This window comes from Corvus cornix, chromosome 2 (assembly GCF_000738735.6).
Source record: "Corvus cornix cornix isolate S_Up_H32 chromosome 2, ASM73873v5, whole genome shotgun sequence".
In the NCBI taxonomy this organism is placed as follows: domain Eukaryota; kingdom Metazoa; phylum Chordata; class Aves; order Passeriformes; family Corvidae; genus Corvus; species Corvus cornix.
In genome coordinates this window covers 44,806,912-44,826,524 of record NC_046333.1, presented here as the reverse complement: position 1 = coordinate 44,826,524, position 19,613 = coordinate 44,806,912, and the positions used below count along the sequence as shown (strand labels likewise).

The window sequence follows — 19,613 nt, the reverse complement described above, 5'->3', positions numbered from 1 at the left end:
GCACCTTCAAGTTTGCAGATGGCACCAGGCTGAGTAGCGTGGTTGAAGTACCTGAGGGATGGGATGCCACGCAGAGGGACTGGACTCACTCGAGAAGGGGGCCCATGGGAACCTCATGAGGTTCAACAAGGCCAAGTGCAAGGCCAAGTGCAAGGCTGGGGCAACCCTCAGTATCAATACAGGCTGGGGGGTGAAGGCATTGACAGCAGAGCTGCCAAGAAGGACTTGGGGGTACTGGTGAATGAAAAACTGAACATGACCTGGCAATGCACGCTTGCCACAACTGTATCCTGGGCTGCATCCAAAGCAGCATGGCCAGCAAGTCAAAGGATGGGATTCTGTCCCTCTATCTACTCTCATGAGATCCCACTTGGAGCACTGCATGGACCTCTGAGTTCCTCAGCACAAGGAAAGACATGGACCTGTTGGAGTCAGTCCAGACAAAGGCCACAAAGATGATGAGGGGGCTGGAGCACCTCTCCTATGAAGACAGGCTGAGAGAGATGGGGCTGTTCAGCCTGGAGAAGAGAAGGCTCTGGGCAGACTTTATTGTGGCCTTCCTGTACTTAAAGCAGGCCTACAAGAAAGATCAGGACAAACTTTATAGCAGAGCCTGTTGTGACAGGATAACTAGTAATGGTTTTAAACTAAAAAAGGGTAGATTTAGACTAGATAGAAGGAAGAAGATTTGAAGAAGACTCTTTATGATGAGAATGGTGAAACAACCAGAGAAGTGGTAGATGTCCCTGCTTATTGCAGGGGGCTGGACTAGACAATCTTTGAAGGTCCCTTCCAACACACACAGTTCTACGGTTCTGTGGTTCTATGAGACAAGGCATCAGGAAGCCTTACAATGACTTGCTGGCATGCCAGAAAAAAGAGGGAACTTCATCATAACCTTTAATGTCACTGACATGAGTAATACCTGAGAATTTTTTGTTTTTAAAGAGAGGAAAATGATTAGACAGAAGGGGTCAGTGATTTTCATCATACAGTCAGAATGTCCCTGCCATCACCTCTCAAAGTGGTGTTCCCTTTTGGAAATATCTCTGTTCCTCAATATTCCTGAGTAATAGGAGATGAGAAAGATTTTGATGCTTCAGGCTCTAAAGTAGGATGTAGATAGCTGAACTTTCTATGGCATTACCTTGATTTCCAACATGCTTGTGTAAGTGCTTGTGTGCCTTTGCTGATCTGGTTTCCCATTACCATATCTCCTCTGTAAGTTTCCCAGTAAGCAAGCTGGAAAAGCTTCCCACCTCTTCTTTTTCTAAAGCAGCAAGAAATGGGAAGTGCTGGGGAGTCTGAGATGGGAATGAGATCACAGTGTTATGTTCTTGTTCAGAACATGACTTTTTTTTTTCTGGTGCATATGTCAAGTGAATCAGACAATGGTGGTGTCAGGAAGATGTATAATGCTGTCTGCAAGGCAGGGAGAGGAGACAGGAAGATGTGTTAAACAAGATGGTATTTATGCCTTTCTCTCTCACTCAGTAGAAGTACACAAGAAATATTTTAAAAAGGAAGGTAGGGTAATAGCAGGAGCAACTGGATCCCTGTCAAGCTTTTCGGAAGACTCATCCATGCTGTGTAGGACAGCGAGCACAGACAGATAACTGGTGTGCAGGAACTGTCTCTTCCCAGGATGCTGGAAACTGCTTCAGGTGGGTGAGGAGGTGTCTGGTCCTAGCATCCCCGCATTCCCAGGGTGGTGCTCACCCAACATATGGTGTTGTACCTCCTTCAGGGTGCGGGTTGCTGCATGGACCCTCCTCCTATCTGTCCCCAGGCAGGCCACCTCTTCCACGAATTTGGCCTTAGACGGTTATTTATGCCCTCTTTCCACTGGCAGGAGGAACAGGGAAGGGTCCACAATGAAGCAAGGCAGGATATGGTGTACCTGTCACTTGGCTGGAAAGGAAATCCTGCTCGTGTGACAGCCACTGCAACTGTGGGTCTAGCCAGGCCCCTGACCTGTGTAAATTTGTTCTGCATCCTGTGGTACATGCCATAGGAAAGCCAAATCCAGCTGAGCAGAAATGACAGGTTGAGTCAATGGTTTACCAAGCAGGCAGCATCCTTCCCTTCCCTGGGGAAGGTGGTTGTTTTGGTTTGCTCTGCCACATTGCTCTGAAAAGCAGTAATGCCAAAGAGTAAACATGCCATGTGCAAGAGACTGAGCTGCTAATATACAGCATTTTACTAAGTCATTGCTTGTCAACTGAACTATGGGGGAGTGTGTGGGGATGCATTCCTTGCCCTTTCAAACACAAAGTAAAGCCCATTAGTGTAAATGACCAACTCCAATAAAAAAAAGAATAGTTCATTCTTTTTCTCTCTTGTTTCACACTGTAGCTATCCTAAAGTGTATTAAAAAAACCTTGTGGCATTGATAGGGTAGCTAGCTGGTATCTGGTAGAGGGTTGAGAGGTTGCTGTTCCTGAAGCCTCAAGTGGCTTTGAAATTCAATGCCTCTAACCCAAGACACCAATGTTTGAAAGCAGTTGATACGTGCAAGGTGGTGAAAAACAAGGCAGCAACTTGAGCTGTCTACGAGCGAAGGGGGATGGAGTTGCAGGTGAAGAACAAAGGGAGCACGGTGTAGGGCAGCAGCTTGAGGGATGGAGTCAGGGGGACAACATGGGGGAAGCTGGAGGGGCATAAGAGACCTTATATGGGGGTGTAATAGGACAGTACCTATCAACACTGATGTGTTCAATGCTGAATATTCATGATATCCATTCATATAACTCTTGACATAAATTATATTTATTTAATAACAGTGAAAATTGACACTAAATGAACCTGTCCACACTCTTTGTGGTTTGTATCTGCATACCACATGCTATACCTGAGTGCATGTATATAAAAAGCCACTAGGCATTATGTTTTCATAGCTAGGTAATTGAAAGCTCTCTGCCGAATTAAAACGCTATTCATTCTTTGGAGTTAGATGAAGAAATAAAGCTTTAAAAAAAAGTGAAATAGCCCATAAAAACATTCTCATTTTATATGTCCCTGTACTGTACTTTATCTTCTAGTCATTTCTTCAGAAAAAAAAAAAAAAATCCATGAATACTTTAAAAATGTTTCAGGAATTGCTTACCTTTAGAAACGAAGAAGAAAAATAACTTCACCTGAAATTATGTGGTAATGAGACAATGTCTAATTACCTGCAGTGAATTCTGCAGTCAGGCCAAGGGGCTAATGAACATCAATACTCTTTCACAGAGAGCCCTGGGATCTCTAATGGCTGTAAGTGGTCAGGGCTTCAGTTTTACATTTCAGAGTCTGGTTGGTATAATCTTGAAACAAAATCTACAGACCAGATCGTGTCCTCTGTGCTCTGTGTGTGTGCACTGCACATCTGGGATGAAATCAAAGGACTTTTAAGCGCACATGTATCCTATTTCTGGCTTGCTAGTAGCCCTTTAAATGTGCTGGGTTTAATCCAGGAAAAATGAGTATTCAAAAATCACACCAGTGAAGGAAAAAAAAAACCCCCAAGTTTTATGTACTTGGATGGCATTTTTCTTTGAATATGAATGACTTAATCATAATCAGCCTTAGTGAGAGGTGGGTGATGAAAGTTCAGAAATCTTCTGATGGTAAAGACTTTAAACCTGCCCTTCTTCTGTTCTTGGTGTGTGTTTTATGCTCATGAGAGGGAAAAGCCAAGTAAGCAATTTGCATTGTCATCAAAAAGCTGAAGTACACATTAAGGGGTCTCATGGCTTCAGAGCAGTATTCTGTAGGGAGAAATTTTTGCAGTGCTAATCCCATCTGATCTCTGAGTACAGATTAAAATATGCAAACCCAGTGTTCCTTGCATTGTTAGAATGCTCTGATTTGAGGATTTGCTCTTTATCTGGCTGGTATAGGAAATTCCCCAACTTCCTCTGAAATCAATTCCCACTTTTCTCATTTAGTACAATCATAAATGTGCCTGTGTTCTCAGGCAAGATATATATAGATATAGCAATGCAAGCACTGTACAAGCTTCTGTACTTCCCACTTGCATTGTACTGGAACATGGAACATGATTTTAGAAACTTAGTTAAAGCATTTGCTTGCAGGAGTGAAGAAGACCTGAGCGTCAACCCCTCTGCCAGGTACTTCTCTAAAAGTGCTTTATGTCCAATGTGAAAAAAGAATCTGTGGTCCCTCAGCTTGGGAATGAGCTTTAAAATGGATCTAAGAGAAAAGATCTGGAAAATGGGCAGTACAGACTCAGGTTCCCTTAAGCCCAAGTTTTCATAGGGTCTTACAGAGTGTGATTAACACTGGGTGATTTTATTGCTGCCTGTTTTTTCTGTGTTTTCCTCAGCTCACAGCGTAGCATGCATGGGAATAGCCCATAGATTAACCTGGCGGACTAAGTAAGCAAAAGACTGACTATATGGAGAACTAGAGTTGATATGTGCCTGCATACTGACAGCTTGCAACTCAGCCCCACAAAGCTGCTAGCTCCCTTTCCCTTGGTGGAATGGGGGATTGATTCAGAAGGATAGAGGTGAGAAAATTCATGAACTGGCATTCAGACAGTTTAATAGGTGAAGCAAAAGTCACACAGAAGCAAAGCAAAACAAAGAATGAATTGACTTCCACGCGCAGGCAGGTGTTCAGCCATCACCAGGAGAGCAGGGCCACATCACACATAATGGTGACTTGGGAAGACAAATGTCATCACTCTGAGCACATCCTTCTTCCTTCTACTCCCCCTCACTTTATATACTGAGCAGGACATCAGATGGTATGGAACATCCCTTTGGTCAGTTGGGATCAGCTGTCCCAGCTGTGTCCCCTCCCAACTTCCTGTGCATTCCCATCCTGCCAGCTGGTGGGGCAGTGAAAGAAGCAGAAAAGGCCTTGATGCTGTGCAAGCCCTGCTCAGAAATAACAAAAATGTTGCAGTGTGTTATAACACTGTGTTCAGCACATATCTAAAACACAGCCCCATACCGGCTACTATGAAGAAAATTAAGTCTGTCCCAGACAAAACCATCACACAGGCACAGGTAATTAATCCCCAAGTGTCAGGCGTTTTGCTGTCAGAAACTGGCCTCTCCAGGGGTAGGTAGCAGCTAAGTAGCAGCTTGTCTTTTGGACTCTGGCACACAGTGGGGAAATCAGTCAGAAGTTGGTTGTATTTTTTGGATCCTTCCATTGGTATTGTATGTTGAAATTACATGACACCATTTGCCAGTAATAAATCACTTTGCTGCCTTTTGTGTGATTACATAATTAAATATCCCTTGCCATGGATACACATGGAGGGATTGACTTAGACTTGGTGGGAATTAAGTGTTTGATTTTTTGAACTTTACATTTCCTGATTCCTGTGCAAATCAAATCCAGTTGTTTAATACTGATGTGAGAAATGATTCATGCAAGAAATAGTATATAGTGAGAAATATAAACCATCCTTCCAGTGTATTTTCTGTCTTTATTATAATTTACTTGTTCATTAAAAATGCATGTAGAATAGGAACAGAGAATTTAGTCTTCTTCAAATCCTTAAAAAGGTGGTGCATTGCACAAGGATATTGGTACTTATCTCTTTTGCAAGGTGTTTTGAGATGAGCAGAAGGAAATTGCCGGGTGGAGCTGGGATGTAAACTCACTTATGTTTTCTGCTGTCCCTGGAGCCGTGGCTGTTCTCAATGAAATGCCATCACCAGAAGATGGCAGTTCCGACAGAATACCCTTGGGCCACCCTGGCTTCGACCTGCATTGGATTGCTTAAAACTGGCAGTCGTGCAGAGAGTCATCCGTCACTGGGACTGATGTCAGCGGCCAGCGTGGCTGCTCAGAGCTCCTCTGTGCCCCGCTCAGGGACACTGAAGCAGCTCTTGCAGCTGACCTGTCCTTGAGCAGCGTGACGTCTATTAGTTTTGTCGCTGCTTTGATTGTTTGCACTTGATTCTTGCTGCTTTCTGCTGAAGTTTAATTCAGTTTGCATTTGGAAACACAAGGGAGAAAATTTGTTGTTTTTATTAGAGGCTGAGCTGCATTGAAGGCTGGATGACGATCCATTGTTCATGTTGTTACAAAAGCTGACTAAGTAGGGAAGAAAGCACAAAAGGAGGGAAAAGTATAATTCAGATTTGCCAAACAGCCTGAGAATAATTAGAAGATTAGCAATTTGGCACTCGTTACTGGCAAGTTGGGAATTAAATGTATCCCACTTTTCTCTTTACATTAGTGTAATGTGTCACTTCAGTTCTGGATTTGATGTCCTTCGCACACATCTTACTCCTCCTTCCGCCAATAGGCAGAACTGTATTTTACTGCACAAGAAATGTAGGAGAAAGCATTTAATGTGGCAGCAGAGACTTTCTAATTGCCAGTCTCTGGAATGTGCTCGTAAGTATCTGCAGTTCTTGAGTGGAGCACAAGTGAGCACTTATTGAGTGGAGATGAATCGCTTCCAATTTACTTTTATGAATGTGAGTGGAACATTTACGAAGAGTGGTTTCTGTTATTTACACTGTGAAATGCTTGTCAGCAGCCAGCTGTAAAAGACCTGGGTGACATTTATGCTAAGTTCTCTTGTTGCAGTCATAGTTAAAGGAAAGGATAAAATTCCATGTGATGCTCTGAAATACACTGGGTGAAGTTCTGTTCACAGCTTTAGCTGTCACTGGCTTAACTCTGTATATTTGGGTATGATGCTTAGAGTAAAAAGGAAAGCTTGACTATTGCAGATGAGAAAACAGTATTACTGACACCGAAGTCAATGCTATGCTTGCCATGAAGTTTGGCTAAACAAGCTCATTACCCTGAGGTTGCTACCGAATTGCAGATGTGTGGCAGTGCTTGATGTCTGTAATTCTTTCTGATTTCCCACCCTTCTCTAGAGTCTTCTGTCCCCTGTGGGGAACTTTTATTAAACCCTTGTATAATAGGGACTAGAATCACAGTCACTAGTGCAAAAAAATATCTTTGAGATCATATTTCATGTGCCTACAGGGGTCTGATATAATCTCCTGATAAGAATATACCAGACATTAACTAGATACTGCAGCTGGCCTTGTCTCTTTCTAGTTTAGTGGGATTTGGGCATGCCGACCAGAAGGGAAGAGAGCTTTTTTTCTGAGTGCAGCAATGCATATTTATTTGGAACAATTCAGTCCTATTCATCATTCCATGTCTATCCCAACCTAAAATTCAACTGAGTGTTATAATAGCTTATTGTTTGATGCAAGCACAGAGCACCTGTAAAATTGAAGATTGTTGTCTCTTGTCCATTGAGAGATGAAGGGGAGAAAGTTGCATTTTATAGTCATACAAAGATTTTGGCATATAAGATGTATATCCTGTTTTAAATATAGCATTATATAAATATTAAAAATATTTATTAAGCATTATAAGTATTAATATGCATATGAAACCCGCAAAATTATTATTTGCATTTTTAAATGTGGGAAAAGCAACCTCCAAATTACAGGTTTGGTTTGTTTGTTTGTTTGTTTTCTTGTTTTAACAAACTGAAAAAAGTTCTGTCTGTTTTTCACTAACAATTTTTGAGAAAGAAAGACAGGGCAAAAACGAAGGCAACTTTGAAATACACATAGGAAAATTAGGAAGCAATAGAGGAAAATCAGAAAGCAGCAAGATCCAGAATAGCAGAAGTGTTAGGGAAGCTGATATTGTTTTTCATTCAGGATCTCAAATGCTTGAAGGTCATTTTTGGCAGACTTGGGATTTGTCCAAAGATGTTCAGTGTATAAGTTATGATCTATGTTGATAAAAGCATCAAGCAATTCACTGCACCATGATGCCAGTCTTTAGATGGGGGAAGCACTGTGAAAACTCTCTTGTTCCCAAAAACCCCCAGTACTCCAGGTACAATGATAACTTCTTTGAGGTGTTACCTTCATATGGCATTCAGTGGGGTAGCTTCAGAGTAAATGAGACAGTTAGGGGCATTGCCACAAGGAATAGTTCCCTGTTCTGTACAGGGAACACAATGCTCATACTGTGAAGCACCAATATCCTCTATTTCCTCCTCAGCATCAAAGATGACAGTATATGTACTTCTGACTTCCTGTAGGATCAAAAGGGAATTTTATTTATTCACTTGATCAGAGGCAAAGTAGGCTGTTCTCCGTGAAAGATTTCTCTTGCTGTCTGTGTCACTCACAGTCATTTATTGAGATGTCATGACTGCATGGAAATCAGCTATAACTGATGTTGGTCACTGTGTTACTTTGATAAAATAGTAAAAATAATCAGTAAGGGCCAAAAGTCAGGAAAGGTGAGCACCTGCATTTCCTCTTGGCTTGAGGTTGGTGGGGATTTTTCATTAAAATTGACTTATAAAAGGGAGAAAAAAGGGATTGTGCCCTAAAAGTCACTGGTATGAGGCTAGCAGATATTTCAGGTTTAGGTGAAGACAGGTCTGAGTAGCAAGTCTTCTGTTTCAGTCCCAATTTGCAGACTCCCAGGTCCCAGTGGGCTCTGGTGGAGTCAGCCACACAGTTCCTGAAAAAACTGAACGGCCGCAGAATTGGATCCTGGGTTACCACTTCATTCTAGAGGGGATTTGGTAGTGTGGTCAGTCCAGCAAGCTCAACTTCTATGCCATCGGATTTTATTTGACACTAAACTGAAACAGCTGCTTGCAATTAGCACACATAAAAGAAACAATAACAACACTGCAGCTTGCCCTTCGAGTGCTACACATACCCAGTGCAAAGAGTTTACCAAGTTCTGGTGATTTTCCCTCCTTCTGCTCTAACTAAAACATCAAAAACAATTGATCTCACTGAAGACCAAATGAAAAAAAAGTTTGTCATTCCCTGAATGTTTCTGATGGGCAGCAGTGACTGGTTATTGGAAGATTTAGCCTGCTCCAGATGTGGACATGGACAGGACTCTCGCTGCTGTGGAGCTGATCTAAGCATGAAGTTAAAGGGAGGCGATGGCTGTTGCTGCCCTGGGACAGGATGATGTAGAGAGCTGGTTTCTTACCAGGACTGGGATCCAGGGCAGCTGGCCCACCCTCCCATTGGGAACAGTGAAAAAGGAGCTTGTAAAATACACAGACCAAATGGAAATGACCCCTATTGACTGAAACCAGCTGCATGTCAGACCTCTCACTGTCTCTCTTGATTTGCTATCTCAAATAAATGGATGTGGTAGAAGGGCTATGGAAAGAAAACAAAATAATTTATTCTCCTTGAAGTTGTGCCACACTAGTAAGCCTCAGTTTTTACAGCTGAAAAAAAATGTTTATTCGCAGATTAAGTTTTTCCCTCCTTTTTTTTTCGCTTTGAAAGTCTGCAGTTTAGAAGACATACTGTAGTTCGGTTTCAGAGGTCTTTGACAAATACAGACATGGTAGATTTTGTAAGGTATTCATCACACAAAACTGCTGGCTAATGAGAGCTTGGTTATTTTGCATTTAGATTCAGAAAACAAAGTGACAACAGCTTTTGTTGGTGCTTTGTCTTAGACGTGCATGGTGGCTCAGCTCCATGAAAAGGGTCTTAGTGAGTTTTGAAGAAACATGACACAGAGAAAGACTTGGCTTATTAATGTGTTTCTGCCCGTATTTTTCCTAATACACTCCTAGGTAACACCAATTATTCTGAGCATTGTGAGGAGCTGCTTGCAGTAACCATGGTAGCACTTGAATTCAGAAACATTAAGGACAGCAGCTGTTCCAGTCCTCCATTTGATGGCCAGGATGGGTTACTGCTATTGATATTAGATTGACCTCTGTTTTAACTTTAGAGGTAGGGAAGGAGGTACTTAACCTCACTGGCACAGTCACCTTGATCTCTATTTTTGAGAAGATCGTCAGGATGGGACACATGCCACTTAGTTATGATTTGATAGACTTTCTTAAGGAAACTTCTTAAAAGTCATCAGTCCAGACTTCGTTCTTGCATGTGTTTTGCAAATATATATATATATATTTTATTAAGTCTTGGTCAGACAATTGATCATTAGTGAAAGAAGTCACCAAATTTAGATTAATAGATCTATTAGAGTGTCTCAGTAGAATGACCTTCATGAAGTCTGAAAAAGCTCGTGGATACAAAAACTTGAGGATGACACTTTTAATTGAATGTTACTTCTTTTTGCTTTCCACAACGTTCTTTTCTTTCCTCTATTTTTATTTTTTTTCCATTAAGAATTTGTTTCTTTCTCACTCACAGTTGTACAAACACAGTACAGTAATGTCTTGGAACATAGAAGCCTTTACCTGTGGCCTTGCAGTGTTGCAATAGACAGATGTTATTTCAATATAAAATAGACTGAAATCCCCATCTATAGGTTCTGAGTGTCCTGGCAGTCACTCTTTTTGCTTTAAAGACAGAACCAAATGCAGTTCAGCCTGGTCATTTTTCCTCTGCTGGCAGTTTTTAGTCATATTGGCTTATAGGATCTTCTGACAATCATATGTGACCCACAGATAGATATTGCTATGGGGAAAGGCTCAACTCTGTGCCTCCTACCACTGCATTTTTTCTACTGACTGTCCTATGGTGACATCTCTTACTGATGAGCTCTCTGCTATTCGTTCTATCCTCTGGCTGGATAATGAATTATGAGGTAGTTGATGGGTTATTCAAATCATGCTGGTCTGGCATCAAGTGATACCATGCTCCTCCTTCCTTTCTTTCTTATCTTACCATATTCTGCTAATTACTTGCATTAGTGAGAGTAGATCAATTGACTTCCTTGAAAATACAACGAGTTAAAGAGGTCTTGGGTGGCTGCTGTAGATAATGTTCCATGTTGAGCAAGATGCAGAACCATGGATATGAAGGAGGTTTCTAAGGGTTTGGAAGAAACCCTTCTCCTAGCTGGCATCTGTGAGGCTCTGCCTTTGGCACACTCTTGTAGGATGCCAGTGATTTCAGTAGTCCAAGGGTCAGATGACACCAACAAGGTGTCTGTATGCCAGTACAGCTCATGGCTCTGGGATGACCCTGTAACTGTGCTGAAAGGGAACTTTTTTACTCTGTATTTCCACAATATCCTTTGTACACAAAGGCCCTATGCTGCAGTCCAGAATGTTTCAACCTTTCCCACTGGCCTTTAGTTGTTTGTGTTCAGGTAAAAGTGGACAAATCCCATTGATACTAAGGAAAGTTTTGCCCTGGTCAGATTCCAGAGCTCAATCCAGTGACATGTGGAGTACAAAACACCAGAGAGGTTAGCATGGGATAACAGGACAACACACGCTTGAACTTTTCAGCAAAGAAGGAGGATCAGGTTGAGGCCACCCTCATTATTTTTCCGTCTTTCTAATGAAATAACAGGTTGGGTACTAGTATACCTGAATTTGAAAAACATGTCAATGCAATATATTTTCCAATGAGTCTTTCAAATAATATCTGAAGTAAAAACAAGACGGGCACTTTGTTGCATTTTTATTTTAATCAGACTTCCATTTTTAAAAGTTGCAAGACTACAAGCTTGATGAAGCTAATCCTACTGAGCTGGCCAAAGAGAGAGAGTTATTTTTCCTCAGAAGCACAGTAGGAAATGTGTAACTGTTAGATTTCAATTCAGATGTATATATCTTTAAATATTTGCAGTGGAAAACTAGATAACAGCCCAAGAATATGTTCTTTCTCAAACTGAAATAAGATGCCTCTTATCAAGGGAGCAGCAAGAGAAAAACTAGATAAATCTCAAAACACAAGACAAGGCACCATTTCTGCAACAGCATTTCTGACTGGTCAGATCACCATGTATGAATGTTGAATTTTCTGCCCTGTTCTGTTCCAGAGATTGAAGGCAGCACTGACTCATCATCCTGCCGCCATGTCGAATGGGAATATGAACACCATGGGCCACATGATGGAAATGATGAGCTCGCGACAGGACCAGACGCCACACCATCATATGCACTCACATCCTCATCAGCACCAGACACTGCCACCTCATCATTCATACCCGCATCAGCACCAGCATCCGGCACACCATCCTCATCCTCAGCCTCATCACCAGCAGAACCATCCCCACCACCACTCCCACTCGCACCTTCACGCACACCCGGCACACCACCAGACCTCACCGCACCCCCCGCTGCACTCGGGCGGACAAGCACAGGTAGACCTTCATGTCCTGCTGCATCGCTGGGTTTTGCTGTTTGGTGGAGTTAAAGCCTGATCTCTGTATTGTTTCTTCTTGCATGCATGTCTTGTTAGATACAAGCCCCTCAGGCTGCTTGTAAATGTCTGCTAATGGTGACGGGGGTGCTCAAATTTTATTTAGAAAATGGAGTGAAGCAACAACTTGTTTTGCTGCCTAATTTACTAGACATTTGTAATTTCTTACTTTATAAGGAGCTCCAAGGCTTTTCAGTGCTCTGAGCTCTGCGGATTGCCACATATCCTTTTATGGATGAGGTTTATTACAGAGATTGGGATATTACATATGTTGCTTAATGTGCTTGAACCTGAACTTCTCAGGCCAAGATTTAACAAGCTGTATGAGTTCTACCTGCAGAAATACATAACAAAGTTGTTAGTGAAATGAAATGGCACTGGTGTGTGTGTGTGGCCGGGGGAGGGTGTTCAAGACTGGAGATATTAGAGGTAGTTTAAAGGTAAGATACACCAGCTTAGAGGAAAAGATTAAATGATCCAGACCCTATGAACAGGACAGACATCTGCATAGCATGAGAGAAAGCCAAGATTAGCCGTGAGTGCAGGCAGCAGTTGGTGCATGTTGTGACAGGAGAAAAAAGAGGGTGAAGCCAACCCAAGGAGAGAGACTTAAACAAAGAAGGCAATTTAGACTTGTATTCATGTGACAAGTCAGTGAAGGCCTCCACTGAAGGAGGTGGACTCAATTTCTGCACCACGTATATTGGCTTCAGCAATTTGGATAATTCGATATTTGAACTGAATGTTTCTTGAACTAATGAGCTAGCAAGCACAAACTTTAGCAGAGTCATTTTTAAGAGGAATTCTATTAATGTCTTAAGATGAGAGGCTTCTGCATCAGGATCGTACCAGAAAAATAAAGCTCTGGGGGCAGTTACTGTAACATGGCAGGTCTGGAGAGCAAAGTTAAGGAAGACAAACAGGCAGTGCATAGAATGTGAGGACAAAAAGGAATGCCAGCCATAAGAAGTTGAATCTGTGAAGTATTGTGTTGCTTGCAAATACCTTTCAGACAAGCTCTTAGAAAACATTAAAGAAAATGAGAGTATTTGGCTGACATCCCAGTGTCCCACAGCATTAACTATTTACTAACATCTAGCTTTATTACAGCAGAGTCTGCAAGCACATGGGATTTCCCTAAAGTATTTGCTAATGTAAAATGAATTGTCAGCTTTAGAGAAACAGTCTAAGCAAGAGAGCAGCAGACTCCCCGGTGAGAAGATGTCCAGAGCTTTCCTGAGTTTACTTCAGTTTTTACTTTGTGAATTCAATTATTTTCCCATCTGTTAATGAGTTATTTTCCTTGGAGTTGTTTAAAAACTCCAATAAAAAGACATTATCTCATATCAGAGAAACCAAAAGTAACCTGATTGCTGTACTGGAGATCCCTGAGAGAGTGAGGATAAAGTTGTGCTTAGCCAACTGAGGACTCCGTGGATGAGATGGGGGAAATCACTTAACCTTCACTGAGGGGTTGGGAGGATAAACACGTTAATGCAGTTGAGGGCATCAGATCCCATGGTATGGAGCACTGCTGCAAAACATCCACAGCATCACTTTAAATGGGTGAGGAGAAAACTACCAGGGAAAACAGCTGTTGGGGAAAAAAAACCTCACAGTTTTAAGGATAAGATCAGTGAGCCAGTAGCCCTCCTCTAGACTGACTTGAACAGGGACCTTGGCTTTTTCACACAGTTAGGACAGCTTCAATTTCTTGTGCTTCATATTCCCTGCTAGCTAGGCACCACTAAAGACTCAGGCAGGCAAGAAGAGATACAGGCACCAGGGCAGGTAGGCTGACTGGCAGCCACAAAGCTGTGTCAGGGTCACTGTGTGCCCCTGCACCACACAGGGTCTGGAGCTGGGTCTGTGCAGTCAGATAAGCTTTGCCATGCCACTGGAGGCAACAGACCTCATGAGGGATCAAGGAGGTCTTCACCTTGTCCATGGTGTAAGTGTCACCAAGGGGATTGTACAGAGGGTGGTGGAGTAGGAATCCTAGGGTCAGTGGCTTCCCCAGGCAGCAGAGCTCTTGCTGTGCATCTGCTCCTCTGGTGCAAAGGCAGTAGGGATTTCTGAACAGATGCATCAGAGGGGAGAAAAGAAGGGCTTGCTGAGTAATAACCACATAGTTATTACTTTCAAAGCTCATCCATAGTCCCCATGGTAATGGCCTCTTTGGGGATCAGATTGCTCCAGCAGACGTTAATTTTATGGTGCGATTTACTAATTATTAACCTCCTTATTCTTCTGAGCCAGATTCTTCCATTCCAAACCACCTGCCAAATGACAGCACAGTCCATGCTGCTGTAAGCTGCATACTCCCATGCCGAGACCGTTGTTATTCTACACCGTGCCCTTCTGTAATGTTAGAATTCATTTCATGCTTTTCAGCTACCATTTTGATACACAGGAGCCCAAGGAATTATGCTTTCACAGAATGAGTGAATGGGTATTAGTTTTGTGGTAAGTTGCAAAGAACAGAAAGAAATATTGGATCAGGCATAAAAGTAGAAATCACCTTCTGATAGGTATCTTTCTGAGAAAGTGAGATATTTTACCAAGTTCTAGCTATGTTGCCTCAACTACTACAAAAATTATACTATTATTCTGCATTGGTCCTCTAAAGATTTCTTTATATCAAACTTGCCAGAGTGATAGCTCAAGCAGAGTAGGGGTTTGAATGCCATTTCAGTCTCTTAGCTGTCCTGTGTTTGTCTTCGTTACGGATACGTGATTAGCATCCTCTAACAAAACCAAAATTAGCCTAAATTTTATATTTAGTTCATTTTCTTTCTTATGTCCTAGGCAGGGCAGTGAAATCCTGCTAGAGAATGATGCTTAGATGGTTACTAAGATATAATTTAACAGGGTTAAGAGCTATTGAGTAAGAGTCAGTTAATTATCCCACATGACATTATTAGTGGAATAATGGCAGCCCTTATAATTAATATCTGCCTGAAATGGAGAGAAGATTTTGTTGTTCTGAAAATGCACTCTGACTACCTAGAGACTGCCTGGCACATTCTGAAAACAAAATTACTCACTAGTTATTCAGGAGAAAATGACCATAAGAGAGGAATTAAAAAAATAATTAAAATTTTATAGTTACCTTTTTCTGCCTTTGTACCAGACTCCACTGAGAGAGTTAAGAAACAAGAAATTTTAAAGCTGAACAGACAAGGAGCAAAAAGCGATAAGGAAACATAAATAACAGATCTCTGAAGTCTGGAAAGGTGTTATATGTGAAAAATGAAAGGTCTTTGATGAGATGTCAACATTAAAAGGTACTTCTGAGACCTCTGCACTCAGACATACTGCTAAAGAGGCAGCATGCCTGGCCCTGGTGGACAGGGAGCAGCTGGAATCCCTTGGCAGTGATCTCCCGGCAGAAGCCAGGGGATGCTGGTGAGAATGGGGGCTGTGCCCACTGCAGCTGCCATGGATCTGGCACTCCAACCCTCAGTGTGGACAGAAGGTTGAAGATTTTATCAGCAAACAGATGGAGTTCATGCAAGCTGAAATTTTAACCATGAGTCAGAAAATGTGGGGTGGCTTATTTATTTTTAGAAGGTTATTCTTCAAAACTTTTTTTCTGCTCCTGTGAGAGAGAGATTCCCTGACAGTGCAACATAAGGCTGGGAATAAATTTGACTTTACGCAAAAAGCGTTATCAGATGCAGAGAATAATTACACATAAAATTGCCATTGTAATTGCCACAAGTCAGCTGGGAGAGGGAGCAAACTATATTATAGACAGAAAAGCCACCTCAACTTCGCAAGACTCAAGACGATAGTATCATTTTAATTGAGACAGACGGAGGTGTTAGGCGAACACGTTAATTGCGGCAATTGAAATTCAGGGCTCAGTCTGACAAAGCTCTGAGTACGTCCACTCCCTGGAGTCAAAAGGAAGCACCTTGGAGGTTTGGGCCTTTGCCAGAACAAGAGGATTAATTTTGAGTCAACAATTCAAGTTTCCAGACTGTTCCAGACTATGCAGGAGTGGCAGCAGCAATGTGAGCTTAGTGTGAGCAATAGGATCCATGGATTGGGTTCCCAGACCCCAAGCAGAGGGAGACACAGGGTGTCTCCAGAGCCCCATAGCCTGAGTGCCACAGAGAGGCAGGAAACCAGTCCAGAAACCTATTCCCAGGCAGTTGAACATTAAATCTGGTGCTGGTTCCTGACAGGGACATGGATATGTTCCATCTGCCCAGGAGGCAGTCAGAGCATAGTTTACATGGGACTGCCCCTACCATGCACCTTTTCTGTAATATTGTGGTCCAGTTACTCTCAGGAGCAGGATCAATACTCCCCTGCTTGAAAAAGCATAAACACATTTTTTTTCCATAGTTTTGTAGCAGTGGGCTGGGTGTGGTGCGCTTCTACTCTCAAAGCTAGGGATAAATTGAATAAAAAGGAGTATAGCATCCACAGAGGTCAAATGGAAACTTCTGATAAAAGGAATATCCCTTCTCCACACAGTGCCGGGATATCAAAACACAGGTTCAAGCTCAGGTACCTAAATTATTTTTTTGCCCCTGAGGGGCAGTGAAGTCTGCTGGCCTTGTGCGATCCCAGCCCACTGCTTCCCAGCTCCATGCAGGTGCAAAGAGCTCTGCAGCTCCTGCCTCCAGAGATGGCAAACACTGAAGTGAAGATGGTGAAGCTTGGGAAATAGAAATGGCCTAAAATTTTGGAGGCGATTGGGGGTGGGGAAGAGAAAGAGAGAGACAGAAATTAGGCCACTACAGTCCTGTGCTTTGATGAAAACAGATCCTGAGAGAAACTGGACATTTCAGGTTTGAAACAGGTGGTGGCAGAGAATGCATCTAAGTCAATGTTTTTAAGAACTAACTCAAGGGGAAAAAAAATATTCAGAGGATTGTTTCAAAAAAATCTCTACTTTGACCATGGTAAGGATTTGCCACCAGCTGCTTTCAGTGGCATCTGGTGCAACTTTTGACTTGAGCCTGTTGCAGACCTTGCTGGGGAGCAGGCCGAGTGTATGAGATCTCCCTTCCCATTTCAGCATCCCCCTCTGTAACTTTCCCCCCTCACCACCCCCTGCAAAACCTCTTCTTGCCCTGCAGGTTTCGCCGGCAGCACAGCAGATGCAGCCCACACAGACGATACAGCCACCGCAGCCAACTGGAGGTCGCCGGAGGAGGGTGGTGGACGAAGACCCAGATGAGAGGAGGCGGAAATTTCTGGAAAGGAACCGAGCCGCTGCCACGCGCTGCAGACAGAAGAGGAAGGTCTGGGTGATGTCACTGGAAAAGAAAGCAGAAGAGCTCACCCAGACAAACATGCAGCTTCAGGTGCGAGCCACTGTCTGCACCCCTGAAGACACAGAGGGGCTCTTTGTGCTTGACTGACGGTGCCTTTGGGGCTACCCCCGCACAGTCAGTTCCTAGTGGGAGCTCAGGCATAATCAGTCTGTTAATCAAGACATGTGTGCTTCAATTAAAGAAATAATTACATTTTAGCAGGATAAGCCAGGAAAAAGCTGTCTTGGGATTTAGAAGCCTTCACTAGATGGAGTTGTATTTATTTTCTTTCCTTGTCACTGCTTTTTGTGGGGATTTTTTTTGAAATGCCATTAACATGACTGTAAAAAATTTCTTCAGAGCAGGGCATGTAGTTAAACCCTCATTCAAAACCAGTGAGATAGAAGCACTATCACCGTCTATCAGTGAGGAAAATCAACTGGATAGATGAAAATACCATGAATACAGTAACAAAAGCCCTTCTTACAGTGCTGCCCTTCTTATGGTGGGCACAGTACTTCTGCTTCATGCAGAAGTGTGCCTGTGTGCTGCCAAGGGCAGAAAACCATTTGTAGCATGGCACTCCTCCAAAACATTCTCCCACAAAACCCAGAGGTGTGAGCAGCACCCAGGCACTGGCTGCAGCCGAGCTGTAGGTGACAGCAGTCCTGCCACCATACCCCTGAGCACAGCAATATGGCCTTTGACCCCACAGGTGTGCCACCTGGCCTCATGCAGAGAGTCTGAGTATTTCCCAAGTAGATTGAAGCACTGCCTTAAGTATCTCCGGTGCTGGGAAGTTAGTTCATCTGTCAGTTTATGTCACCAAATCTGGAAGCCAGACCGCCTTCAGAGGTTACAAAATAATGTCACTGACAAATGTTAACATAAATCCAGCACACAAGCACCTGAATACCTTTTATTGCAGTTCTTTCAAAGTTATGGAGCAGGTTTTGTGTTCTTGAGTTTAAGCTTTGTGGAACAGCCTGGTTTAAACTTCGTTGCTAACCAAAGTCTCTCCTTCTTTTCTAGAACGAGGTTTCCATGCTGAAAAATGAGGTAGCACAGCTGAAACAGTTATTGTTAACACATAAAGACTGTCCGATAACAGCTATGCAGAAAGAATCACAAGGATATCTAAGTAAGTAGCTGGTATGTTTGCGCTGTCTCCACACTCCTCACAGGAAAGCAAACCTTCCAGTTCTTCCCTCCAGAACCCCTTCTTTGTCATATTATCACTTGAACCTGTCTTCTCAAACATCATCCGAGCCATCCAATCTCCTGCCCTTACTTATCCAGCCCCGCTCAAAACCAAAAAAGCCCCGGTTTGCATCCCACTCAGCAGAGCTAGTCTTCCCCACCCCTCCTTTCGGCAAGGAGATGCACACGGATGGACGCTCACTCCCCTGTGGAGGATCCTGCTTGAACTCACAGCTCCAAACCTGCAAGAGTCCTCCTGGGCACGGCGCTGCCAGAACCTTAAAATAACTCTCAAAAGGAAAGTTAAAAAGGAAAATATTACAGTTCCCTCCAGCGAAAATGGTACTGTGCTCTGACAGTGGCACAGACCAGGCCTGGCGCAGGTTTTCAAGGTTTGTTAACTCTTTTTTAACTCTCATCTTTCCTTTTATTTTTTCAAAAAATTCTCAGCTAATGGAGACGTTGAATCAATTCTTTCTAGTCGATGCATTTTGTGAGCGTAGTAATTTAGGGACAAATTCTCTGTTTCTCTCTAGAACAGTTTAGAAGAGCCTCAGGGCTTGCCAGATTGTGACATTGTCTTAAAATAGAGCCCATTTCTCTCCTCCGCATCACTATGCATCTGTCTCTTTAACAGCACTCAGAGAAAAAAAATACATAATTGCATTACATGCCTATCAGCTGTTGCTTGAATTAGATTTTCTGTGCTGCAGTGCACTGCACTCTAATTTTGATTCCTGCTGGAACAAATAAAGCATTTAAGCATCCCAACTGATTCTAAAGACCTTAAGATATCAGACTTTTTAGCCCAACATTGGTTTCAGTCATTAAGGTCTTGGACTTTTTTCAAGGTCTCAGCTCCTGAAATCAGGTGGATATAAGAGAAGTTGGCTTGAAAAGAATTGTGAAAACTAAAACAATCTTAAGACAGAGAGTGTTGGATAACTGTAATTATATTTTGAAATCCTGGGACTTGTGCATGCTTCAGGTCATCAGTATTTCCAAG

The 19,613-nt window shown here is 42.7% G+C and overlaps 1 protein-coding gene across 5 annotated transcripts in view; it reads left to right on the top strand.

The window, feature by feature from the left end:
• CREB5 (cAMP responsive element binding protein 5) overlaps positions 1–19,613 on the top strand; it is a 258,114-nt gene that overhangs the window by 231,661 nt on the left and 6,840 nt on the right. For 4 of the 5 annotated variants that reach the window (XM_039549391.1, XM_039549390.1, XM_039549389.1 and 1 more), the window contains 3 exons: positions 11,752–12,075; positions 17,231–17,458; positions 18,440–18,548. In XM_039549391.1, the coding sequence (XP_039405325.1) occupies positions 11,752–12,075; positions 17,231–17,458; positions 18,440–18,548 (661 nt within the window). Of the gene's footprint in view, positions 1–11,751; positions 12,076–17,230; positions 17,459–18,439; positions 19,000–19,613 lie in introns of all 5 variants that reach the window. The other variant, XR_002045390.3, reaches the window with a different exon arrangement.